Here is a 27182-nt window from a genome sequence, read left to right as displayed (position 1 = left end):
GCTTTCGCCACCATGGCTTCCCGTGGGGTCGTTGGCGTCATCGTCCTCTCTGCAGTGCCCCTTTTGTGTCTGGAACTCCGACGTGGGATCCCGGAACTGGGTAAGCACGAGTCCCGTGGCGCTCCGCCGGGCCGTGTTCACGAGTGCTGCGGCCACCGCCGACTCCCGCCCTCCTGTTCGCGCGCGGCCGGACTACAGCTCCCGGCCTGCCCCGCGCCGCCGGCCCTGCCTTCTCGGGCCTCTTGGACTACATTTCCCAGAACACACCACGCCCGCTCGCTTCCGGCGCCTGCCGCGCCTCCGGACGGCGGGTCTGCAGGTGCGCGCTGGCGGCCCCGCTGGCCGACCAGGGTCTAGCCACCGACCCAGGAGTCCCAGCCACGGGCGGAAGGGACCGCCGCGTGGCCATCCCCCGGGGATTTCTCGCTGTCGCTCCGGCGAACGTTCGCGCCCTGTGGCAGAAAGTTCTCAAAAAATAGAACCCGATGCCGTTGTGCAGCCCAACTTCCTGCTCCGCTCTAGTCAGAGGACCTTTTAATACGTTATTTCTTGTTAGTGTCAAGGAAAGTTTTTAAAATTTTAATTTTATTTATTTTTTCCTTTCCAAGGTATTAAAGATCTCATTTTGCTGTGTGGCCGGATTTTCTTAATGCTTGCCCTTCTTACTTTAATTATTTCTGTAACTTCCTCGTGGCTTACCTCATTTACATCTTCCCAAGTTTATCTGCAAGGTGAGTTTATTATACGCGCTTCGGTTTATCCTTTGCTCCTCAGAGTTCTCTCCTTTTTCCCATTCCGGAGTAGTCAGTACAGCTCTAAGTCGTGATTATTTTGAGTGGACTATCGCTCCTAACTTTTTATGAGAACTCGATATTTTCCTTACCTGTGCTTTTGGAACTGGCGTTTAAACAGTGTTACACACTGTCATAACTTTTATGTTTGTGCCACCAAACTGCTGTGGATGCCTGTGGCACCCAGAGTGTCCTACAGTGTAAATATATCTGGCCGGCAGGTGGCAGGTGGTGGAGGGCGTGACCCCTCCACCTAGTGTTTGCTTTCTCCTTTCTCTCTCTCTCTCTGCTGACCACAAATTCCCTGTAGCAAATTAAAATAATAATAATGATAAATTAAAATAAATAAATCTTTTAAAAACTGAATGTAGGGACCAGCAGTTAGTGTAGTGGCTCCCAGGTAGTCGACCGCAGTTCGAATCCTGGACCCGGTGGCTTAAACTCACGCCAGGTGCATGTGCTTACGCGCCCAAGATCCCAAGAGGAGAATGGAGGAGAAGGGATTGCTGAGTGGCCCTCCCCTGGGGGCTGATTTCTCACTTTCTGTCTCTTTCTCTGTCTTTCTGGCGAGTGCATGCGCCCTATAGCAAAAACCTCTCCAAAATAAAGTAAATGTATATGGGACGAGCAGATGGCGTAATGGCTATGTCGCTGAACTCCCATGTAGTCGAGTCCCGGACCAGGTGGCTTAAACTCATGCCAGGCACGTGTACGTGAGTGCCCAAGATCCTGAGAGGAGAATGTAGGAGAAGGGGTTGTGGCATGGCCATCCCCCCAGGGGGGTGATTTCTCGCTTTCTGTCTCTCTGGAAAGTGCAGGCATGCACCCTATAGCAAAAACCTCTCCAAAAAAAAAAAAAAGATTGCGCCACATGCGTAAGTGTATTATACGAGAACAAAGGGCCTTCAGGCCACATGAGCTCCTGAGGTGCATTACAGGCTCGGCTACCTCTCGCCCTCTCTCCGGGGCAGTGGCGGGGCGCCTTCCCACTGTCCTGGGCCTTCCTCACTGTGGTCTGGAGCTGCTGAGGCCCCCTTGGCATCCCACAGAAGGAAATACTCCAGAATATTCTGGACACCTGTTTAATAGGTATAATGCTAATACGTGTCAGATTTTCCTCAGAGCAGAGCTGTTAAAGCACTTACGAATTTTCATTCGACTACCTGCATCTATCTCATTCAAATTACTTGAAGAGATGCTGTTTTTTGAAGGTTGTTTGTCTTTCCCAAAATGTTAATGCTTACAGACTTTTCAAGAAAAATAGCATTCCACTTATTGACATTTGGGAATTAAAAAGCACTTTTATGTTTTGACATCGTAGAAGATGAAGAAAAAAATGACAAGAGGCGAAAACTTGTGAGAATAAAGCAACAAGAAGCGCAGCTAGAGAAGGTAAGGTGTGGCCTCCACTGCCGTCCGGCCGCTTACGGTGAGGGTGTGCTTCCCATGCCTGGGCTGGGTTTGTGTTGTTGGTGGTCTAATAATTACTTTATTTAACTTTTTATTTTTTAAAATTTTTTGTTCGTTTTGCTTTTTTTTGAGAGGTTTTTGCTATATGGTGCATGGGCTCACCAGGAAGAGAGACAGAGACAGACAGAGAGACAGAAAGCGAAAAATCACCCCCCCAGGGCGGATGGTCACACCGCAATTTCTTCTCCATTCTCCTCTCAGGATCTTGGGCACACATGCACATGCGCCCGACGTGAGTTTAAGCAACCTGGTATGGGACTTGAACCACAGTCGACTACATGAGAGTCCAGTGACATAGCCATTACGCCAACTGCTGGTCCCTTATTTATTTAATTTTGACCAGAGAGGGATAGAGCGAGAGAGAGAGGGAAAATGAGGAAGCAAGCCACCAGGTCCCGGATTCGGGACTTGAACTGCTATCGGCCATGTAGCCGTCCAGTCCAGTCCTTAGCCACCAGGCCACCTGCAGTGCGCCCGCCCCCCCACTCCTGCCCTGTGCTAGGATTTTTTTAGATGACTGTTTTTGAGGTTAAACTCATACAACATGAAGCTGGCCGACTGGCATCATGCAGCTGCCACCTAGTGGCCCTGTCTGTGTCACCACCCTCCAACACTCCTCTGTGCCCCTGCTCCCTGCCCACCGGCTGCACTGTGTGTCTCCTGGCTGGGCCCTGCAGACCTGTGGTGTCCAACTGCTCGCCCAGCGAACATCCCAGCGAACGTTTGCAGGGTTCACGCGTGCTGGGCGTCACCGGTCCTTCAGCCAAGACACTTGAGTTCTTTGGCCTCTGGCTTTCATGAGCAGAGCTGCTGTCAGGTCTCACACCGGTCTGTATTCAAATAAATAAATACTTCAATAACGCTGGGTGTATACGCAGGAATGGAATGGCCAGGTCATGGGGTAATTTTGTATTTCACTTTCAAGGACACAGCAAGCTTGTCCGTGCCAGCTGCACCGCTTCACGTCACCACCAGCAGTTGCTGAGGGTCCCCAATCTGTCCCGCCCTCCCCCTCACCGCGTCCCCATCTGTGCCTGCCCTCCCACTTCTTACTGCCACCCCGCCGCCTTCAGATGCCTGCTGCCATGCCCGGGAAGTGGCATTTAACGTGGTGCCTGCGGTTCCCTAGTGACTAGTGACCTTGAGCATCTTCACATGTGCTTATGGATGTTTCTGTATCTTCTTTGAAAAAATGTTTAATTCCTTTGCCCTTTCTAAAATTAAGTTGTCCCTTTTTTGGCTAGTGGGCACATGCACTTGGGGAGCAGGCACCCTCTAGGCGTGGTCACTCCAGCCCCTTCCCTTCACCCCCGTCGCACAGCTGGGGCCCCTCTCGCCCTCTCTCCGGGGCAGTGGCGGGGCGCCTTCCCACTGTCCTGGGCCTTCCTCACTGTGGTCTGGAGCTGCTGAGGCCCCCTTGGCATCCCACAGAAGGAAATACTCCAGAATATTCTGGACACCTGTTTAATAGGTATAATGCTAATACGTGTCAGATTTTCCTCAGAGCAGAGCTGTTAAAGCACTTACGAATTTTCATTCGACTACCTGCATCTATCTCATTCAAATTACTTGAAGAGATGCTGTTTTTTGAAGGTTGTTTGTCTTTCCCAAAATGTTAATGCTTACAGACTTTTCAAGAAAAATAGCATTCCACTTATTGACATTTGGGAATTAAAAAGCACTTTTATGTTTTGACATCGTAGAAGATGAAGAAAAAAATGACAAGAGGCGAAAACTTGTGAGAATAAAGCAACAAGAAGCGCAGCTAGAGAAGGTAAGGTGTGGCCTCCACTGCCGTCCGGCCGCTTACGGTGAGGGTGTGCTTCCCATGCCTGGGCTGGGTTTGTGTTGTTGGTGGTCTAATAATTACTTTATTTAACTTTTTATTTTTTAAAATTTTTTGTTCGTTTTGCTTTTTTTTGAGAGGTTTTTGCTATATGGTGCATGGGCTCACCAGGAAGAGAGACAGAGACAGACAGAGAGACAGAAAGCGAAAAATCACCCCCCCAGGGCGGATGGTCACACCGCAATTTCTTCTCCATTCTCCTCTCAGGATCTTGGGCACACATGCACATGCGCCCGACGTGAGTTTAAGCAACCTGGTATGGGACTTGAACCACAGTCGACTACATGAGAGTCCAGTGACATAGCCATTACGCCAACTGCTGGTCCCTTATTTATTTAATTTTGACCAGAGAGGGATAGAGCGAGAGAGAGAGGGAAAATGAGGAAGCAAGCCACCAGGTCCCGGATTCGGGACTTGAACTGCTATCGGCCATGTAGCCGTCCAGTCCAGTCCTTAGCCACCAGGCCACCTGCAGTGCGCCCGCCCCCCCACTCCTGCCCTGTGCTAGGATTTTTTTAGATGACTGTTTTTGAGGTTAAACTCATACAACATGAAGCTGGCCGACTGGCATCATGCAGCTGCCACCTAGTGGCCCTGTCTGTGTCACCACCCTCCAACACTCCTCTGTGCCCCTGCTCCCTGCCCACCGGCTGCACTGTGTGTCTCCTGGCTGGGCCCTGCAGACCTGTGGTGTCCAACTGCTCGCCCAGCGAACATCCCAGCGAACGTTTGCAGGGTTCACGCGTGCTGGGCGTCACCGGTCCTTCAGCCAAGACACTTGAGTTCTTTGGCCTCTGGCTTTCATGAGCAGAGCTGCTGTCAGGTCTCACACCGGTCTGTATTCAAATAAATAAATACTTCAATAACGCTGGGTGTATACGCAGGAATGGAATGGCCAGGTCATGGGGTAATTTTGTATTTCACTTTCAAGGACACAGCAAGCTTGTCCGTGCCAGCTGCACCGCTTCACGTCACCACCAGCAGTTGCTGAGGGTCCCCAATCTGTCCCGCCCTCCCCCTCACCGCGTCCCCATCTGTGCCTGCCCTCCCACTTCTTACTGCCACCCCGCCGCCTTCAGATGCCTGCTGCCATGCCCGGGAAGTGGCATTTAACGTGGTGCCTGCGGTTCCCTAGTGACTAGTGACCTTGAGCATCTTCACATGTGCTTATGGATGTTTCTGTATCTTCTTTGAAAAAATGTTTAATTCCTTTGCCCTTTCTAAAATTAAGTTGTCCCTTTTTTGGCTAGTGGGCACATGCACTTGGGGAGCAGGCACCCTCTAGGCGTGGTCACTCCAGCCCCTTCCCTTCACCCCCGTCGCACAGCTGGGGCACATGCTCATAGGCCCAGTCTTTCCTAGTCTGCCACGTCAGAGAGTCTACTGCAGTCGGCCACGTGGGGTCCAGTTCCCCTAGCCGGTAGGCCACAGGCCCAGCCCTGGAAGGTTTTTCTTAAAACCTCTCTTAGAAATAGTTTAACTTTGGGAGCAGCAGTTGGCAAAATGGTTATGTCACTAGACTCCCCATGTATGCGCCCGACGTGAGTTTAAGCAACCTGGTATGGGACTTGAACCACAGTCGACTACATGAGAGTCCAGTGACATAGCCATTACGCCAACTGCTGGTCCCTTATTTATTTAATTTTGACCAGAGAGGGATAGAGCGAGAGAGAGAGGGAAAATGAGGAAGCAAGCCACCAGGTCCCGGATTCGGGACTTGAACTGCTATCGGCCATGTAGCCGTCCAGTCCAGTCCTTAGCCACCAGGCCACCTGCAGTGCGCCCGCCCCCCCACTCCTGCCCTGTGCTAGGATTTTTTTAGATGACTGTTTTTGAGGTTAAACTCATACAACATGAAGCTGGCCGACTGGCATCATGCAGCTGCCACCTAGTGGCCCTGTCTGTGTCACCACCCTCCAACACTCCTCTGTGCCCCTGCTCCCTGCCCACCGGCTGCACTGTGTGTCTCCTGGCTGGGCCCTGCAGACCTGTGGTGTCCAACTGCTCGCCCAGCGAACATCCCAGCGAACGTTTGCAGGGTTCACGCGTGCTGGGCGTCACCGGTCCTTCAGCCAAGACACTTGAGTTCTTTGGCCTCTGGCTTTCATGAGCAGAGCTGCTGTCAGGTCTCACACCGGTCTGTATTCAAATAAATAAATACTTCAATAACGCTGGGTGTATACGCAGGAATGGAATGGCCAGGTCATGGGGTAATTTTGTATTTCACTTTCAAGGACACAGCAAGCTTGTCCGTGCCAGCTGCACCGCTTCACGTCACCACCAGCAGTTGCTGAGGGTCCCCAATCTGTCCCGCCCTCCCCCTCACCGCGTCCCCATCTGTGCCTGCCCTCCCACTTCTTACTGCCACCCCGCCGCCTTCAGATGCCTGCTGCCATGCCCGGGAAGTGGCATTTAACGTGGTGCCTGCGGTTCCCTAGTGACTAGTGACCTTGAGCATCTTCACATGTGCTTATGGATGTTTCTGTATCTTCTTTGAAAAAATGTTTAATTCCTTTGCCCTTTCTAAAATTAAGTTGTCCCTTTTTTGGCTAGTGGGCACATGCACTTGGGGAGCAGGCACCCTCTAGGCGTGGTCACTCCAGCCCCTTCCCTTCACCCCCGTCGCACAGCTGGGGCACATGCTCATAGGCCCAGTCTTTCCTAGTCTGCCACGTCAGAGAGTCTACTGCAGTCGGCCACGTGGGGTCCAGTTCCCCTAGCCGGTAGGCCACAGGCCCAGCCCTGGAAGGTTTTTCTTAAAACCTCTCTTAGAAATAGTTTAACTTTGGGAGCAGCAGTTGGCAAAATGGTTATGTCACTAGACTCCCCATGTGGCCGACCGTGGTTCGAGTCTTGGACCCGACGACTTAAAATGCATGCCAGGCGCATGTGCATGCATGCCCAAGATCCTGAGAGGTGAATGGAGAAGAGATTGTGGCGTGGCCATCACCCCTAGGGGGTGATTTCTCGCTTCTGTCTCTGTGTCTGTCTCTCTCCAGCAAGCCAATCTCCCTACAGTAAAAATCTCTACAGAAAGAAGTAGTAGTTCAGCTTCTCATGTTTAGTGTTATTTCCTGTGGAAGTAACTATTCACTTCGAAGACCTGCAGGCTAACCCTAACTGTAATTCCATCTCCACGTGCCAATCGCATGCCGGCCCTGGCCAGGCCTGAGCACAGGGCCTTCCCGTGGGGCTGCGTCATGCAGGCCTGCTGCTCCTTGCCACCGTGGCTGGGCACGTGTAGAGACCGTCTGTGTGTTCTCTTTGGCCGAAAGAAAACTAGCCTGCCAGGGTCAGAGAGAGCACCTGTGTGTGAGGGCCGTCTGCACGCCAGCCTGTGGTGCGAGTCTCACTCCACCTTGGAGAGAGGTCACTTTCTGAAGATTCGTGTGGTTTTTATGAAATATGCCATTTTTATTCTTTGTTTTTAGAGAGAGAGATTTGCTATAGGGTGTGTGTGCTCATCAGGTTCAGGAAGAGAGAAAGTGAGAGATCACTCCCCAAGGAGGAGGGCCACCCCGCCGTCCCTTGTCCTCCATTTTTCTTGGGATTTTGGGCACATGTGCACACACACACACACCATGAGTTTCAAGCTGCCGGGTCCAGGACTTGAACCATCGTGGTCAGCCCTATGGTACTCCAGCACCATAAACACTATGCTACCTGCTGGCCCACCATTTTTATTCTTGAATACTATTTATTGATCTAATTAAGTGTCCCTTTCTAGAAACTTTAGACCGTCATCTTTGGGGTTGTGAAACTGCACCATGACATTGCTCAGTGCGGTCTTTTTGGTTATGCTGGAAATTGAGCAGGTCCTTCATACCCACACATGTAGACGTGTTATGCTGGAAATTGAGCAGGCCCTTTGTACCCACACATGTAGACGTGTTATGCTGGAAATTGAGCAGGCCCTTCGTACCCACACATGTAGACGTGTTGTGCTGGAAATTGAGCAGGTCCTTCATACCCACACATGTAGCGTGTTATGCTGGAAATTGAGCAGGTCCTTCATACCCACACATGTAGACGTGTTATGCTGGAAATTGAGCAGGCCCTTCATACCCACACATGTAGACGTGTTATGCTGGAAATTGAGCAGGCCCTTCATACCCACACATGTAGACGTGTTATTTGCTCCTGAATTTTTTTTTTTTTTTGTACTTCTCCTGCCTCTCTCTCTCTCTCTCTCTCTCTCTCTTAATCGTCGGGGGGGCGGTGCATTGTTTTTCTTTTTTTGTTTTTTTTTTTTGTTCCTCCCCCTGCCTCTCTCTCTCTCTCTCTCTCTCTCTCTTAATCGTCGGGGGGGCGGTGCATGCTCGCCAGAGCGTGTGCCCAGAGGGGTGGCCATGCTCACCCTTCCCCTCCGGCCCTCCGGCCCTCCAGCCCATCATGGTCTGGGGCATGGCCATGTTCTCAGCGTGCTTCCCAGGCTGCCAGAACAGGGACATGGGCTCCTCGCTCAGACCTCAGCCCCCCCCTCCCCAGCCCCGGCTCTGCACCTGGCGCCCCTCCCCCAGGCTGCACCAGGCCTGCCAGGGGCCTGTACCTGCTGGCTGTGTCCTCACCACTCCCTCGCTGCCTGGACTGCCCCCACACCCTGAGAGTCACAGCCCTTCTGTGTCTGTCAGCTTTAATGTGCTCTTTTTGTTCCTCTGGTAGTTTATAGGTGATTTTCTAGAGGAAAAGGAGGCAGAAATAGTTTTCATTTTTTTCATCTTAAAACCAGAAATCCCTAGTCCCTCTGATTCCAAGAAAACGTTTTGCTTTATCATGGCTGGGCTGTCAGTTACCCTCCCAGACGCGGTCACACGGTAGCAAAGGTATCATGCCTCGGCAACCTGCTCGGGCTCAGCCCGGGGGCGGGGCCACATCCCGTCCCACTTGGTATCCCTGGCGCACGGCGCGCTGTGGAGCGCTCGGCGGGGTCTCGGCCGTGGATGGGCTGTCCTGGCCCAGCTGGCCCGGTGTGCAGGCACAGTGCAGGAGAGTGTGACCCGAGCACCCGGGTGTGTAGTAGCAGCACCCGGTCCTTTCTCGCACACAGGCCGGTAGGTACGTGGAAGATATTCTGCAGCCCCGCCAGCAGATGAGATGGAGGAGACTGGAGGAGCGCTTCTGTCGGATGACGGGTGGAACCTGGAAACTAAGCCATGGTCACAAACTGGGGGTGAGAAAAGAACCCCGCTTTGCTCTCATGTCCACATGCACACGCATACCTGTACACGTGTATTTTCTGTCTCGAGTCAGATGGAGAGTGTATGCGTGCATCTGAGGAGGAGGGCAGCCCCGTCCACAGCCTCCTGGGCGCACTGTGCTCTGGGCATTTCCAGACTGACCCAGGGCCCTGACCCAGTTTGCCACATGACTTCCAGCGCTCCAGTTTACGTTGCCACCACCCGCACTGCCAGGCCAGGACTGGCTTTATTCTAGAATCCTGCTGTCACTTAAATTTCCTTTTACGTGTATTGATTTTTTTTTAAATGGAAAATGATGTTAAACTGTTGGTACAGTCTATTGTTGAGAGTCTTCGTAGCTAACGGATTGTCAGGGTTTTTCTTGAGAAAGGTTTCTTTTTGCTATGAGGTGCATGCGCTCACCAGAGGGACAAAGAGAGACAGCGAGTGATCACCCCCAGGGGTATGGCCACACCATAGTCCCGTCACCTCTCAGGATTTGGGGCGCACCTGGCTTGAGTTTCATACCACCGGGTCCGGGACTCCCACCACAGTCTACCACGTGGGAGTGCAGCGATCCAACCATTACGTCATCTGCTGGCCCCTTGTTTATCAGTTTTAACTCAACATATTTATGTTGAAGTGGTTTTCGGTGCCAAAACAGCATGTAACTTGGATCTTTGAAAACATCTTCATTTTTTAACGTCTTTTCTTTTGGAGAGGTTTTTTTTTGCTATAGGGCTGTGCGCGTGCTTGCCAGACAGAGACAGAGAGACAGAAAGCGAGAAATCACCCCCCAGGGGGGATGGACACGCCACAATCCCTTCTCCTCCATTCTCTTCTCGGGATCTTGGGCATGCACGCACACATGCCCAGCGTGAGTTTAAGCCGCCGGGTCCGGGACTCGAACCGCAGCCAACCATGTGGGAGTCCAGCGACATAGCCAGTACACTAACTGCTGGTCCCTTTAACGTCTTTTTTTAATTTAACTCTATTTTTCACTATCATCTCCATTATTATTATTTGCTACGGGGCACGTTCACTTACCAGAGAGACAGAGGGAGAGGTAAAGTGAGAAATCCAGCCGCCAGGTCCGGGACTGGAACCGTGGTGGGAGTGCAGCACCTAACCACACGCCACCGCTGGCCTGAGCCCTTCAAAAGCTCTAACATAGGCAGTCTTAGAAAACTGTCTTCGTGGGACCAGCAGTTAGTGTAATGGCTATGTCGCTGGACTCTCACGTAGTCGACTGCGGCCCCATGTGCACAGGTAGGCCTGGGCTGCACCAGGACACACACACAGACACCCCCCGTGTGAGACGGTCTCACCAAGGATCGTGTTTATAGCACCACTGCCATGGGACCCCCCTTTTTTTTTTGGAGAGGTTTTTGCTATAGAGCGTGTGCGCTCGCCATAAAGACAGAGACAGAGAGACAGAAAGCGAGAAATCACCCCCCCAGGGGGAATGGCCATGCTGCATTCCCTTCTCCATTCTCCTCTTGGGATCTTGGACATACATGCACATGTGCCCAGCGTGAGTTTAAGCCACCTGGTCTGGGACTTGAACCACGGTTGACTACATGGGAGTCCAGCAACATAGCCATTACACTAACTGCTGGTCCCAAGGCAGCTTGGTCTTTGGCTAGTGGCTGCGTGGGATTGAGTAGGAACTCTGTCCTTTATTTGTGGTTGCCCACAGTCTTGCATTTCCTCACAGAGGAACAAAGAAACTCATGAAGGGTCAGTTTTAGAGTAACAGCCACAGGTCTCATGGTGAGGCCATGTTTTTCGGTTTTTCTTTAGTTTGCTGTAGGCTACATGTGCTCGCTGGAGAGACAGAGGGGGGGTAAAGAAGTGCCCTCTTGCTTTGTCCCTCTCTGGTCAAATTAAAATAAGTTAAATAATTATTTATAAAAGAGAGAGAGGCAGAGAAATTAAAAGAATGAGGAGGGTGTTGGTACCAGAGGCAGGCGTGCCGTCAGCTCCCTGTGCTGTGGTGGGTGTGGCCAGCTCTGGGTGCCGAGTTAGCATGGTCCCCATCCCTGTCTCTGTCACCAGATTTTCCTAGGATGAAGCAGAGGGGGAATCTGAAGTGAACATTTTACTCTGATGAAAGGACTTTCTCAGGTTAGTAGGTGTGAAGGAAGGTGTTGCTAACCAAATGAGCATAGGGTTCGGATGAGAGTCTGACAGGAAGTTATTCTGTTAGAGGTTTTGCCTTAGGGCACGTGCACTTGCCAGAAACAAAGACAGGGAGAGGAACAGTGAGAAGTCATGCCCTGGAGGCGATGGCCACTGTAGTCCCTTCTCCATTCTCCTCCTGGGATCTTGGGCATGCATGCACAAGTGCCCGGCATGATTTTTCAGTCACCAGGTCCAGGGCTTGAACTACCCTTGGCCCTGTGGGAGTGCTGTGTCACAGCCACCATGCCCTTTGCTGGAGAAACGTGAAGATTTTCAGAGGGGGTGTGTGCTGCCCAGCACAGAGAGAGAGCACGCAGGCGGGGTGGGGGTGGTGTCACCTATCATGCTGCAACCTTTTCCTCTGTTGTCTGTCCCGTCGGGACTTGAGGCATGCACTCACATGTGCCTGGCGGGTCTTTGAAGCCCAAGTCCTGGGTTTGCCCCACTGTCAGTCACGTGGGGTCCAGCACCCGGTACAGTGCTTGCCTGCCGTGCTCAGAGGCCGGCCAGTTGCTTAACATAACAGCTATTCAATAAAAAGTCACGTGTGTGGTTTCTAGATGAAATCCTTTATTTTCTAAAGTGATTGATTAAAATGAAACCGCATTTGGATTTGAGTGCAGCAGGTGGTACACGGGTTAAGGTGCTGGGCCCCGCACGGCTGATAGCACGGTTCAGTCCCCTTCCCGAGAAGGGTGGAGAAGGGACTGTGGCGTGGCGTCCCCCTGGGTGTGGGAGTAATTTCTCACTGTTTTTTTCTCTCTCTCTCTTTCCTGAATACACGTGCCCTATAACAAATTAATAAAAGAGACATGCCATTATTTGATGAGTTACTGATAAAGGGAAACAAACTTTGGCTCTGAGAACTGAGACGTGTTTATATAGAACAGGACATTATGACAGAGACGGCGTTCAGCCTTGGCGGTCCAGCCTGGTCACGGTCACATACGTAGACATGCTTTACTGCGTGCTCTGTGCCGTATCCTGGGGATCACCCTTGCTTCCTCGGAACAGAAGAAGGGGTATCACGTTTTCCCTGTCCTGTCGAGGAGCCGTGGGGTCAGCCAGGCAGGAAAGGCAGCCAGCCTTGTGTGGAGGAGGCACCCTACTCGGTACCACCCGTCTGTGTCAGCCCAGCTCTGCTTTCCTGACCAAGGAGAACATACAGCTCTGTACCTAGTAAGGGCTCGCGTTTTCCTGCCGGAATGCCAGCAGGGTAAGAGACATACCCACGTGGGGCCAGCTGGTAGCGAGGTGGGCAAGGCGGCTGGATCCTGCATGGCCGACTGTGTTATTGAGTCCTGGACCTGATGCCTTGAAAACCGTGCCGGACACACGTGCATGTGTGCCCAGAACCCCAGGGGAGTGCAGGAGGAGGGATTACAGAGTGGCTCTCTCACCTCCCTCTCCCTGTCCGTCCCTCCCAGTGAGGGCATTCGCCCTCTAGCAAATTAGAAAAAATCGCCCTTTGTGAACAGAAGAAAGTGGAGGTAGCAAGCAAGAATCTCTTTAGAGACTGTCTCTTGTTTCTGACCAGGGCGAGGAGGATGTGGTACTTGAAACAGCAGCCAGTGGGACCCCTGATGGATCCTCAGCCAGCGTGGCAGCCGGGAGCCAGAAGCTGCCTCTGACCGGAGCCTCCCCACCTGAGGAGCAGCCCGTGGTGGCAGAGGTGCGCCCCCACTCTGCGCCCATGCGTGGTAGGAGCATGGCCAGTCCTCTCACAGGATGGGAACTGGCTTTTAACCCACGGGTGTCTGCCACCATCTCCCGGTGCCCCGATCACGACGTCACGGCCGTGCACCCTGTGGCACTGAGCGCCCCTGCTGGGGAGGAGGGTGCACGGCCGTGGCCAGCGGGGACACAGGCTGGTCATGGGGAAGTGGGGGGCACCGGGTGGCTCCGTGGCGCATGGTTAAGGCAGCCAGACCCCACACGGCCATCCTTGTGGCTTGAGTGCCCAGAACCTCCAAGAGGGCAAGTAGAGGGAACGGGTTCAGTGTGGCACTTGCCGTGGGTACCTCCTCGTCTCCAAGTTCCTGTGTCCTCCAGCAAAGGAGGAGCACACCTTGCTCCCTGAGGGACGCTCCTGTCAGGGAAAATGCCAGCACCCCATCCTCGTCCCTGTCCTCATGGCCTTCTGGGGAGTGGGGTCGCAGCCAGGCAGTGCGGGCAGAGTCCAGGACTGACGGCAGTCCTCCCTGCAGATCTCCAGCCCAGGGTTTATTCTGACCGGGAGCTAGAGAAGGCTGGCCATGAGAACCGTGGTTTTGCTGACATGGGAAGGCTGGAGGCCTCCCTGGAGAAGTTTCTCATGTTTGTCCTTCCCTACCTGAGACTGTCCTTTCCGCGGAGCAGCTCGGGGAGTCAGGTTATGGGACTCTGAGTTTCTGACACTTCAGGAAGATTCAGTGAACCACAGGGACTGACGCGGCCTCAGGCTGACAGCAAACGTTGGTTGGCAGTCACTCTTGCTTTCACCACCAAAGGAAAACAAAGGTGTTTTGGCTTTGGTTTTTGGTTTTTTGGGTTCTTTTTTTTTTTTGAGAGGTTTTTGCTATAAAGGGCGCATGTGCTCGTCAGAAAGAGACAGACTGAAAGCAAGAAATTACCCCCCAGGAAGGATGTCCACGCCGCAGTCCCTTCTCTGTTTTCCTCTTGGGATCTCGGGCATGCACGCACACGCGCCCGGCATGTTTAAGTCACTGGGCCTGGGACTTGAACTGCGGTCAACTACATGGGAGTCCAGCAACAAAGCCATTACGCCAGCTGCCGATCTGCAAAGGGATTTTTTAATAAAATGCGAGTAACGTTTGTGAGGTAAAGTGTCGTAAAGCATAGTGTCTGTGGAATTAAATATTAAAGGGGCTAGAAGAGAAAGTGAGGTAACAGTGTGTTAAGGAGATGAACACCATGGGACCAGCAGTTAGCGTAATGGCTATGTCGCTGGACTCCCATGTAGCCGATCGCGGTTTGTGTCCCGGACCCGGTGGCTTAGAACTCACACCGGGCTTGTGTGCGTGCGTGCCCAAGATCCCGAGAGGAGAATGGAGGAGAAGGGATTGCGGCGTGACCATCCCCCCTGGGGGGTGATTTCTCGCTTTCTCTCTCTCTCTCTGTCTGTCTGGCGAGCGCACGCACCCCATAGTGAAAACCTCTCCCAAAAAAAAGGAGATGAACATCCGGTTCTTAATGGTTCACAGAGCACAGAAACGCGTCAACGAGGAGGCCCGAAGTGAGGGCTGCTCCCCGGCCCCAGAGGCTGGGGAGGAAACAGCGCACCCCCTGAGTACGGGCGGATGGGCCTGCATCACTGGGGTCTTAGTGACCTTAGCTCACGTTAATGTTTAGCCTTTGCTCCCTTACACAGTACGTTGTGTGCACCCTGGCAGACCGCAGGGTGCCGTAACGAGGCTCTTTAAGCGGGTACATGGGTAGAGGCCAACTCCATTTTTATGATTTCCTATTAGGACTTGAACGTTCATTGCCTGAGGGCATCTGCACTCCCCAGAAAGACAGGCGGAGGGGGAGGGAGAAAGACCCCCGGTGGGGCGTGGCCTCGCTGCCAGGGCCCGGCTTCAAACGTCTGTGGATGTACAGTGAGCTGGCTGCTGTACTCGGACGTGCCTAGAAACTACTCCGACACGAGTCCTCACTAGACTGGTGGTTGTACCCCGTGAGTGACCAGCACTTACTTTTCTTTAGGTTCCCAATTTACCTGAAGAACCTTCTGAAACAGCTGAACAAGTAAGCATTATTTTTCTTTGAAAATTAACTGTATTTTCTGTTTTCTGTGTTGAACGTCAAATCGAGGTGTGTCACCCACACAGGCTTAGAACGCAGTTAGCCTGAGTGTGTGCCGAGAGCCGGAGCCTGGTGCTGTCCGGTCCCGCGTAGCACTGGCCTCCCTGGCTCAAGGCCGACCTGGGGAGCCCCTGGCGGCTGAGGTCACTTTCAGGCCCACCCTCTGCCTCAGGCAGAAATGGGACACGTGCGTTTTCTAAAACTTCAGGCCAGCAGGTGAGTGCTGTGCTAAAACAGAAGCGATATTGATCCAGCAGGTGGCATGAATGTTTACGTCTCTGGACTCCCACGAAGTCGACCATGGCTCGAGTCTCGGACCCAGTGTCTTGAAACTTAGGCCGGAAGTGTGTGAGTGCTTGCCCCAAATCCCGAGAGGTGAATGGGGAGGAGGCATTGTGGTGTAGCCACCCCTGGGGGCGATTTCTCACTTTCTGTCTGTCTCTGCCTCTCCAATGAGCACATGTGCCCTGTAGCAAAAACCTCTTAAAGCAAAAGCAGAAGCATTAGATCTCAAGCTGTGGCTCTTCCTCTTGGTGAGGTGCGTGAGCTCTGGCAGCTCTGGCAGCGGACAGACCCAGAAACTGCCTGTTTGGTCATGAGGTGCAGGTGGCCCGCAGCCTGCAGTAGCAGGGGTGGGGCAACAGAGCTTCCTTCTTGGAGTGTGGGTGGCACTGGATCTTCTTGAGCTGATAGGTCACTTTTTTGGGGGGGAGGTAGAGATTTTTGCTATAGGGCGCGTGCACTCGCCAGAAAGACAGACAGAAAGTGAGAAATCACCCCCCAGGAGGATGGTTACGGCGGCATCCCTTCTCCTCCATTCTCCTCTCGGGATCTTGGGCACGCACCTGGCATGAGTTTAAGCTACCGGGTCCGGGACTTGAACTGCAGTCGACTACGTGGAAATCCAGCGACATAGCCATTACGCCAACTGCTGGTCCCGATGGGTCACGTTTTTTTTAAGTTTACTTATGTATTCCAAGAGCAAAGGCCGGCCTATAGCAGAGTGGTTAAGAGGCAGATCCCACGTAGTTGATTGCAGTTCAAATCCTGGCCCCGGTGCTTTGAAGGAAAGAGAGAAGAACACACACCCGGCAGCGTCCTCACGGCACGGCTTGCCCCGTCCCTGCCTGCCAGGTCTGTGGCCCTCGCGTGCATGTCCAATGTGTACAGGAGCCCTCGTTCCGTGAACCCATACCACGTGGCTGACCTGTTGCTCCTTCAGACTAGCTGTGACCTGAATGGGCCCTGGTGCTGACCCGCCACTCAGAACTGAGTCCCCACGAGTCTCCGGGGAGCCGTCCAGGCCGGGAGCTTCGCCAAGCTGGGGTGCTCACTTCAACGATTTATCCCTTAGGTCGTGACTGTGGCTCTCCGATGTCCAGGTGGGAGTGTCCTAAGGAGAAGGTTTCTTAAGTCTTGCAGTTCACAGGTGAGGGTTCAGAAGGTTTGCATTTGGGACTATTTCTTTCTTTTTAAAATCTGTTTAATTTTATTATTTAATTGAACCAGAGACAGAGAGAGAGAGAGGGAAAGTGAGAAAGCAAGCTGCCAGGTCAGGGACTTGAACTGAGATCAGCCATGAGGGAGTCCATGCCCTTACCCACCATGCCACCTGCTGGCCCCACATTGGGGTATTTCTGCTAACCTGGGCAGTGGTCTGTGCTGTCACGTGCCATCTGCACTCCCACCGGATGAGGGCAAAGGCCATCCCAGGTGCCCTGCTGCAGTGCTCTGGACACCTGGCAGGTGAGGCCTCTTTGGATGGTGACCTCCGCAAATTCTGTTCAGTTCTTCCCTTTGCTCTATCTTCCTTTTCTGTTTTGTTCTTACTGCGTTTTGGAGTTTGGTGGGTAAGGTGCTTTTAAGTCCGCAGGATGTAGCCAGTGCCAGTGGTCACCGGTTTTGCCATAGGACACATTCACTCACCAGAGACAAAGACAGAGGGAAAGTGAGGACACCCCCCAGGGGATGGCCACACCACAGTTCATGCTCTCCCATTCTCCTCTTGGGATTTTGGGTACACACGCACACATGCCCAGTGTGAATTTCAAGCATCTAGGTCCAGGACTTGATCTGTGGTTGACCATGTGGGACTCCAGCTCCTTAACCACCGAGTTACTGCTGGCCCCTCCTCCAATCTTAAGTTGTTTACAGAGAACACTGTGTTGGCCAGTAGGTGGCGTGGTGGTTCAGGCACCGAATCCCACATGGCCAGTTTTGTGGTTCAAGTCCCAGACTGTACAGCTTGAGACTCACACAGCACATGTGCGTGCCCAAGATCCTGAGAGGAGGATGGAGGAGAAGGGATTGCGGCGTGGCTATCCCTCCTGGGGGGTGATTTCTCTCTGGCAAGTGCATGCGCCCTGTGGTAAAAACGAAAAAACAAAACCAGAAAAAAACAAGCACTGTGCTTGGTAAGGGTGATTTGGAGAACGCAGGAGCAGAGCAGGAAGAGTTGGAGCCAGTCTGACGCCGAGCCAGGCACTAAGGTAGTGTTTCGGTTTCGGTGTCTTCTGTGCACCGAAAACACTCGTACTTCCCTGACTGTCGCGTCTGGCCTCTGACAGGAACACCCTAGGGAGAGTATCGTATCCACGCTATAGACATGAAATGTTTGCAAAGTTTAAATGTATTTGCTATTTTCTTATGATGGTCATTTTTTACAAGGAGCTTATATAAATCAAGGGAGAGACATACGGAGTGACATAAAGCCACGACCAAGATGGCGTATCCGCCGGCATCTGGCTTCACCCAGGCGTGGTGGCCGCTTCTACCTTGCAGGCGGGGGGTGGTTAGGAGGTGGTACCGGTCCTGGCACGTGTGTGAGGAAAACAGGGACTTCCATTACTTGGCGATGAAGTGGAGATGAGACTACTGCTCGGGGAATTTCCCATTATGCTCTTGCCCTTCGTCAATTTAAAAAGAGCCCTCTGTGGCATTGCGGTAAGGCACCTGGACCCCACGCGCTGGCTGTGGGAAATAGGCCAGATGCACATGTGTGTGCGCCCGGGACCCCCACGGGGAATGATGGAGGAGGGCTTGTGGCATGACCATCCCCCGTAGGGGTGACTTCTCACTTTCCTTTTCTCTCTCTCCCCCTCTTCCAGCAAGCACTCCTGCCTTGTGGCAAAAACCATTTTAAAAATCTACTTTAAAATATTTCTAGAGTACAATGATACTTAAGCGAAGTTAGGTATTATTTTTATCGAAACTGCAGCTTCTTTCCAGAACATTTTGTTACCCAGTTTTCTTCCTAAAATATGTCAAGAAATCATCCTTTATTTAAAATAAACATTTTATGTTTTGGGGTAGCAGTAGGTGGAAATTTTTCTCATTCCTATAGGAATCTTCAAGACAGGAAACGGTACAAATTGGCCAGTTGTAGGGTGGCTTCCGGGGCTTGGGCCCGAGTTGTAACCGAGTTGCTGAGTGACCGTGCTGTGTGGACTGTTGGTTGAGATTTTGATAAAACAATGTTTTTTTCCTGTGTACTAACCTTTCCTTGGCTGCTTTTCCATTCGGTGTACAGGGGGCTTTCATAGCTGCAGGTGATCTGCATCTCAGAACTCACAGGCTGGTACTTGCTTTTGCACTCGAAGTCTCTCAGAAATGCATGGAAGTTCTGTCCGGTACTCCTGCGGGCTCCATCTCAGCGACAGGATGGGAAGTCTGGGAGCTGCAGGGGCGCCGTGCGCCACGGTGGTGATGCCGTGCCTTCCATCTCCTAGGTGCTGTCCGACTGGATGAGGGAGACCGGGCACCCCCCCTCCCTGTACAGCCTTTCCGCATCCTTTCCCAGGAGGTCCCTGGATGTGGAGGGAGGCCGGTCCCTGAATGATGTCGGGATCACTGTGGACACTGTCCTCAACGTGGAGGAGAAGGAGCAAAGCTAGTGCAGAGGAGTGGATGCCCCACTGCAGAAGCCAGCTAGCCACGACCACGGTCGAGGACTCCACAGCCTTCCTGCGGGTCCCCACGTGTCGGCCAGCACCCGTGGGCGTACCAGCAAAGGCCCGCTCGCCATGCGTGGTCATTTGTGGACTGTGTGTGCCCTTTCATAATGTCCCAGCAGCAAGGGGAAATGTACACAGGCATTAAATAACCTGCATTTTTCTCAGCTGACATTGTTCTCGCGTGTTGGGGGCCAGCCCCAGAACCTAGTGGCTAATACAACCATGGTTTGAACCCCAGCCAGGGCGGCCTCAAAAACAAACAGAACGGAGAAGGCCTGCAGGGCGTTCTCGTCCTCCCTCTCTGGCAAGCACGTATGTCTTCTAGCAACTGAAACAAAAGTGAAAGTGGGGCCAGATGGTGGTCCAGCAGTGAGGCGCATTGCACTGGGGCAGTCACAGGTGGGGAGCTGCAGGTTCAAGCCCCCAGGTCGCCGTGCATGCACTGGGCACGGGTACCCAGCATCGGCGCTGGCTGGGCGGGCACGGGTCATGGAGCCAGGGCCCTCGGGTGCTAGCCCTGCACTAGTGGAGGAAGCAGACATGCTTAAGCTTTCACCACGGAGCATTGCCCTCGCTGGAGCAACAGATGGAAAGTGAGAAATCACCCCAGGGGACATGGCCACATGGCGATCTCTTCTCCATTCTCCTGGGATTTGGGGTGCACACACGCGCCTGATGTGAGTTTCGAGCCACCAGGTCCGGGACTGACCTTGATCAGCCATGTGGGGGTCTAGCACTTTAACCACTTTGCCACTTGCTTGGCCCAGAGTCAGTCAATAAACTTTTAAAAACTTAAAAAATCTGACCACACAATGAGTATTTTATAGTTCAGTCAGACCCTTCCAAGTCTTAAGGATAGAAATGTTTATTCCACTGTATTTTATAAATTTTTTTCTTTATTTGGAGAGATTCTTGCTGTAGGATACAGGTGCTCGCCAAAGAGACAGAAAGCGAGAAATGACTCCCCAGCGGGGCAGGCCATGCCTCAATTCCTTCTCCATGGGATTGTAGACACATACGCCTGGCATGAGTTTTAAGCCACCGGGTCCAGGACTCAAACCACAGTTGATTGTGTGGGACATACCCTTTATGCCATCTGCTGGTCCCTGTATTTTAGAAATTTAGCACTTTAGGAGACCAGCAGGGGGCATGGTGATTAAGGTGTCGGATTCCCACATGGCCGACTGCTTCGAGTCCTGGACCTGGTGGCTTGCTTTCTCACTTTCCCTTTCTCTCTGTCTCTCTGGTCAAATTAAAATGAATGAACAAATAAATATTTTTTAAAAAGAAATTTAACATTTTAAAAGAAGCTTTTTTAAGCCCTTTAAGTCTTTAAACTTCTTTGGTATGCATTTATTTAACTAATGGCTGCAGTTCATATAGTTTTGTATTAATTTGTAAAGATGCAGTAGATTAGGCCCTTTTTTTGCCTCAGGGTGTGTGCTTGCCAGAGAAAGAGACACAGACAGAGGGAAAGTGAAAAATCACCCCATGGGGTTATAGCCACGCCGCAGTCCCTTCTCTGTTCTCCCAGGAACTTGGGAACACACACACACATGCCTGGCTTGACTCTCACTCCACCGGGTTCAGGACTTGAACCGCAGTCAGCCATGTGGAAGTCAGGCAACACAGCTGCTATATCATCTGCTGGCCAGTCAGTATTTTTAAAGATAAAACCATTTGAGGCGCTGGACTCCCTCATGACTGTTGGTTCAAGGCCTGGACCTACCTAGAGGCTTAAGTTCTCATTTCCCCTCTCTCCTCCTGTCTGTGGTCAAATGAAGTAATATAAATAAGCAATTAACCCAAAGACCAGAGACTGAACAGGTGCGTCTGGGAGCACAAAGTGTGGGGACGATGGACAGTCTGGCTGGGGACACCGAGGGGGTTCTCAGGAGTGAGGGTGGCCCTCATGGAGATGGGGACACTCAGAGTGAATAAGTAGAGTTAAATAAAACAATTTTTCTTTCTTTTTTGGAGAGGTTTTTGCTATAGGATACATGTGCTCGCCAGACAGACAGACAGAAAGTGAGAAGTCACCCCCCAGGGGTATGGCCATGCCACAGTCCCTTTTCCATTCTCCTCTCGGGACCTTGGGCACATGCGCCCGGAGCGAGTTTAAGCCACCAGGTCTGGGACTTGAACCGCAGTCGATTACATGGGAGTTGAGCGACATGGCCATTACGCTGACTGCTGGTCCCAGTAAAAAAATTCTTAGAAATGCCCCTGAGGAAAGACCGACCGCAGCGCTTGCTCAGAAATGTGTGGTTTGAAGGTGGAGGTGAGGCCTGACATGGAAGGCGACCTCAGAACAAGCCACAGGAGACTCCTGGTTCTAAAAGCCTTTGGGTCGCGGCCAGCAGGTGGTGTGGTGGTTGAGGCTGGACTCCCATGTGGCTGGCTGCAATTCAAGACCCAGACCTGGTAGCTTGCCAGCCATGCTGGGCGCAGTGTGAGCTGAGTCCTGAGAGGAGTGGAGTAAAGGACTGCGAGGTGCCGTCTCCGCTGGGGGGATCTCTCACTCTCGCCATCTCTGGCGATTGCACGTGCTCTGCAGCAGAGGAGTGAGTCAGCCACCCGAGGCTGGAGGAGTCACCGTTCTCTCCTGGGGGTGCTCAGAGCTGCCCGTTTGCTCTGACAGGTGGGTCGGGGGTGGTGGTGTGGGGACACACCGTTTCCTGGCCTTGGGCCGGGTGCCCACAGTGCCTTGGCACTGTCTCTGTCTCTCCAGTGAGCGCACCGTGACCCTCCTACAAGGCCCGTCAGGTCAGTACTGCCCTAGCCAGCTTGCACTCGGAGACAGGGAGTTAGGACAGGGAGGCCTTCAGACACGCTCACCAGACCTCCCGGGCAGTCTGGGCCTGGGGGCGCCCTTCAGCCCTCACCCAGCCCCTGCCCTGCTCGTGTGATTGGCAGGCGGGGTTTCAGCACTGTCTTGCAGAACTGGCCCTGGAGGCCCATCTGTCCCGGTCCTGAGGGGCGGACGCCGCGGGGGCCGTCTGGGGCTTCGATGCCCCAGGACAGACACTGGCCCCTCCCACAGACTAATTTCAGATTTAATTTTTTTCAAACACTTACGTATTTGTCGAGGTTTTCAAAACTGCCCGGTCCAGCACTTGAACCATGGTCAGCCACGTGGGAATCCAGTGCCTTAAACACCGCACCATCTGGTGGCCCAGAGCCTTGTATTTTTAGGCTTTTGGGTAATCGTTCTATGTACTGCAGCCCTCTAGCAATGGGATGGAAAATTTAGGAACATGATTAAGAAATTACAGTTCTGTGTAGGTGTGAGAATAATACGGATGAGGGGAGAGAGAAACCGTAAAGAGAAATTCTACAATCTGACGGGATTTGGGGCCAGAACTTGTTTCCGAACCATCAGGGCAGGGTTGGCAGCGGGAACGGGGGCGAGGACTTGCCACCACACGGAGGCCCGCTGGCTGCTGCTCAGTCTACTGGCTCCTTTTCCATTAAAAGGTGTCAAGCTGACGATAAAAAGGGTCAGGCTTTGTAAATCTGTCAAGTGATATGTGAGAAGGCCTTGGCTCAAGGCAGTTTGGTTTTTTTTTTTTTTTTTTTAACCCAATGGCCCCAGCAAAAGCGAACTAGAATCCTGTGTCGTGGCCGGCCTGCCACTGTGCTACGACATGCTCTTCAGTGAGTGAGACGGGACGGTAGACGCTGGCGTCCTAAGTATGCCAAGGGACGTGCTTCTGGGTGTTTTTAAAATACTACACACGCCAGACCAGGAGTGGACGCCAAGGGCAACCCAAAGCCAACCCCTCCTGGTGGAAGGGACCCCTCGGGACTGCCCCCTCTGGCTGCACTGGGGGATGTGCGGTCTTCTCAGAGTTTAATGATACAACAGCTGCCCTTTAAGGAACACAAAGTTGGTTTAGGTTGTCCTATGATGACAGTGACATTAAGGGGCATTTTGTCATGGCAGAAAAGAAAATTTGAAAAAACAGCCATCCGGCAAGCAGGTATCATGGTAGTTGAGGCACTGGATCCCACACAGCCAACTGTGGTTCAAGTCCCAGACCAGCGGCTTGAAAAGCATGATGGGCACACGTGTGTGGAGCGGAAGGAACTACAGTGAGGCCAGTCTCCCTTGGGGGTGATTTCTCACTTCCCCTCTTCCTCTGGCACACACGTATTCTATAGCAAAAAACAAAAAAGAACAAAAATGCAGCTATCTTTTCATGAAGGAAACTTTTAAATTTAAAAATATATAAATATATATGAGGGGCCAGGAGGTGGCGTGGTGGTTAGGCTGCTGGACTCCCACATGGCTGACCACTGTTTGAGTCCCAGACCTGGCAGTTTCCTCTCTCTGGTGAATTCACATGCTCTATAGCAAATTAAAGGATGATAATAAACAAAAGTAAATAATTCTCTAAAAGAAACGAAACATGAACCCCCCTAGAAGGGCTGGGATGGTGGCTGGCCTTCATTAGCTAAGTGCTCTGTCTGCTTGGACTTCGGCTTCCACGTCGGATGCAGAAAGCTGCAAAGACCACGACCCCCCGACCCCAGCAACCAGGAACAGCTGGAGAGAGCACACATCTGGGCCAAGGCTGAGTCCCAGAGAAGCAAGTCTCAAAATGCGCCAGGGAGGTAGCCGCTCGTGAGCTGGTACAGGGGCCTCACGGGGCGGCCCTGCTCGTGTGCACCTGGTTGGCCACTCCACTGCCGGGCCTTGGCGCAGACAGGCGTGGGCGCCCCTGCTCGATGATGGCGGAACGTGAACCGAGCGTGAGCCTGGCTGTGTGCTGCCCCGCTCACCGGGGAGCTCCCTCAGCCTTCCCCAGGTGTCAGGGAGACGGCGAAGACCAGACAGCCAAGCTCAAGCAGAGGAGGGTATAGAGGCTGTGGGGACAGGCAGAGCCCCGCTTCCTAGGGCCCTCTGCTCGCCCTGCAAGGGAAGGACCAGCAGGCAGCACAACCACAGGCCCTTGTGAAGGTCCAGTTCCGGGAGGAGAGGCAGCCCCTAAGCCCCTCCGGGACTCAGATTCAATGCTGCTAGGAGAAGGGCAGAGCCCGAATTCCTCCCTGGGGGAGGGGCAGAGGCCAGATGGCAGCGGGTGCTGGGCAGGGGCCAGGGACAGCTTCCTGTACCAACGGGAGACGGGAGGAAGAATGGGAAAGCCGAATACACCTCACCCCAGAAGCCAGAGCACGAGGGACCAGCCTCAGGACGGAGGCCCTGCCCCAAGCAGCGGCGGAGTCCACAATGGGGGCAGGGGGAGGACATGCAGATGACCCTTCGGATGCAGCCACAGGGCCTGGGACTGAAACTGCATGGGTGGCCATGGGGGCCAGCGGGTGTGGTGGTGAAGGTACTCTCTGGCAAGTGCACAGGTCTAGGACAAACCCTGAGAGTTTGCATGTGGTTTCTCACACTTCCGCAGCCGAAAGAGAGGACTAGCGGTGACGGGGGCTCACCAGCTCGAGGTTGGGGGGGCGCCACGTGAAGAGGTGCAGTATCGCCTGAGGGGAGACTGTTAGAGACAGAAACCAGACCCCAAAGCAGACAGCAAAGGAGCACAGAGGTACAGCCAGGAACCACTAAGGAGGGAAATGCAATAGGGAGTCCATGAATTCGAAAGGACTCAGAAAAAGAAATGAGATGAGAAAGAAGCAAACAGCGAAGCGACAGGCGCGACACAGGCACACCAGTGACCACATTAAACATGCCAGCTCCGAATGTCAGAAGCAAAAAGTATTAGATTGAAGTTTTTAAAATATTCAGAACAAGGGACCAGCAGTTAGCGTAATGGCTATGTCACTGGACTCCCGCGTAGTCGACCGCGGTTCGAGTCCCGGACCCAGTGGCTTAAACTCAGACTGGGCGCGTGTGCGTGCGTGCCCAAGATCCCGAGAGGAGAATGGAGGAGAAGAGACTGCGACATGGCCATCCCTCCTGGGGGGTGATTTCTCGCTTTCTATCTCTCTCTCTCTCTCTGTCTCTGTCTGGTGAGCGCATGCGCCCGATAGCAAAAACTTCTCCAGAAATAAATAAATAAAAATTTTAAAAAAGATGGTGTTTACCATAAACGAAGTTTCAGGCTAGCCATCTTTAAAAAAAAAAAATTCAAAACAAGAGCCAGCAAGTGGCGTGCAGCTTAAGGTTCTAGATCCCACATGGCCAGGCTCCATGGTTAGAGTTCCAGACCTGGAGGCTTCGAAAATTACACCGGGGGCAGATCAGGACCACTGAAGACCCTCTGCCCAGACCTGCACCCTCCTGCCCCCAGACCTGGCCAGGACAGGCCCATCAGCAGCCACCTATGCCCCTTTCAGGGACTAGGACCTCTGAAGACCCTCTGCCTTCGCCCTCTTGCCCCCCCCCTCCAAATCTGGCCTGGTTAGAGCACTCTATTTATTCTGTCTCTTTATCTCTATAAATTTTTTTTTCACTTTTAAACATCTTAGCTCTTGCCCTTTTATCTTGCTAAGTCTGACCTTTGCTCCCTCCCACACAGGACAAGCCAATCAGCAGCCATCTATGTCTGAGTTCTGAGAGGCCCCTTAGTGTACCACACGGTTCTCATTTTTTGTTTAAAAAAAAAATTTTTTTGTTTGTCTTGTTTTCTCTTGTTTTCTTTTCCTTTTCTCACTTTTCTGCTCACCCTCTGCACACTGAGTTTCTAGACAAGTCTAGGTGCACAGTAGCCAAATATGTCAATACTTTGGGGTCAGATTAGTTCCCAATTTCCATGGGATCTGATGCACGAAGGGAGAAAAGCAGTACTGCTTAGAGAGTGCGGGTCACCACCTCTGCACGCCTCTGACTGCTCAGACTTAGCTCCAAAACCTAGGAAAAACATGTCACCCATCAGATGACCAGAAACCACCACAGAGGCACAAGAAATATGAGAAACCAGGAAAATCTCTCTCCCCCAAGAGAAAAGAATGACTCAGCCTCCACCAACAACCCAAGAGAAGTCATGGAAAGGTCAGATAAAGAACTGAAGTATGCATAGTGACAGAGCTAACAGAGATGCAAGAGAAGAGAGACAATAGACTCCGGAAGATGCAGGAAGAGAGACACGAGTTCCAGAAGGTGAGGAAGTTCTTGCATGATCTGAAAGAGGAAATACACACCATAAAAAAGAATCAAGTGGAATTGTTAGAGATGAAGGCTATAATGCAAGAAATCAAAACCTCCCTTGAAAGTACTAAAAGCAGAGTAGATCTGGGTCCAGGAGGTGGCGTAGTGGTTAAGGGTGCTGGACTTCCACATGGCCAAAAGCATGATCAAAATTTAAAAATAAATAAATGGGTAAATAATTTTTCTTTAAAAAGTACTGTCTACAAGAGACAATGGCAATGGATAAGTAAACCCACTCAGAATTCAACGGCTACTACAAAATACTGGCTGTCGTAGCCAGAGCAATACGAGACATGTACGGAAGGTCATGAAGGTGAGGAAAGGGTGAACTATGTACTGACAGACAACATGACTTTCTAATTACTTTAGGGAAAGTAACTTCTTAGAAGAATTAAGTGTATTTAGTATAGTTACTGGACACAAGCACAATATTTAAAAAATCACTTTTACTTCAATTTATCTTCACTAGAACAGAAAATAAAGTCATACATGCTGGGTCTGTGTGCACGCACGCCAAAAGCCCAAGGTGAGGGTGGAGAGAGGACTGTGCTGACCATCCCCTTGGGTGGATCTTTCACTTCTCCTGTCAAGCATGTCTGCTAAAGCCAAGCAAACATGCCTGAAAAATCATTCATTTTCAGGGAGGGGGCAGCAAATGGCATGAAGGTTAAGGCGCTGGATCCCACATGGCCAAAAGCATGGTTCACGCCCCAGAGTCGGCAGCTTCTAAATCACGTCAGGCACACACATGCATGTCTAAAATCCTGAGAGAAGGACTGTGGCATGGCCAGTACCCTGGGGGGTGATTTCTTATCCCCCACCGCCCCATCTATATGGCGAGTG

The 27182-nt window shown here is 52.3% G+C and overlaps 1 protein-coding gene across 4 annotated transcripts; it reads left to right on the top strand.

Moving 5' to 3' along the window:
- Positions 1–19394, top strand: UBXN8 (UBX domain protein 8; the record flags this gene model as incomplete). 4 transcript variants are annotated; one of them, XM_006167184.2, is given in 8 exon segments in its annotated part: positions 1–100; positions 609–731; positions 3965–4035; positions 9155–9277; positions 13006–13140; positions 15174–15215; positions 16627–16701; positions 19001–19394. In XM_006167184.2, coding segments are annotated over 8 exon segments (822 nt in total). In that variant the 3' UTR covers positions 19166–19394.
- Positions 19395–27182: the final 7788 nt, after the last annotated feature.

This window comes from Tupaia chinensis, unplaced genomic scaffold (assembly GCF_000334495.1).
Source record: "Tupaia chinensis unplaced genomic scaffold, TupChi_1.0 Scaffold144602_1, whole genome shotgun sequence".
Lineage (NCBI taxonomy): Eukaryota > Metazoa > Chordata > Mammalia > Scandentia > Tupaiidae > Tupaia > Tupaia belangeri.
The sequence above is the reverse complement of the archived record's forward strand: the minus strand, read 5'-3'. Positions and strand labels throughout refer to the sequence as shown.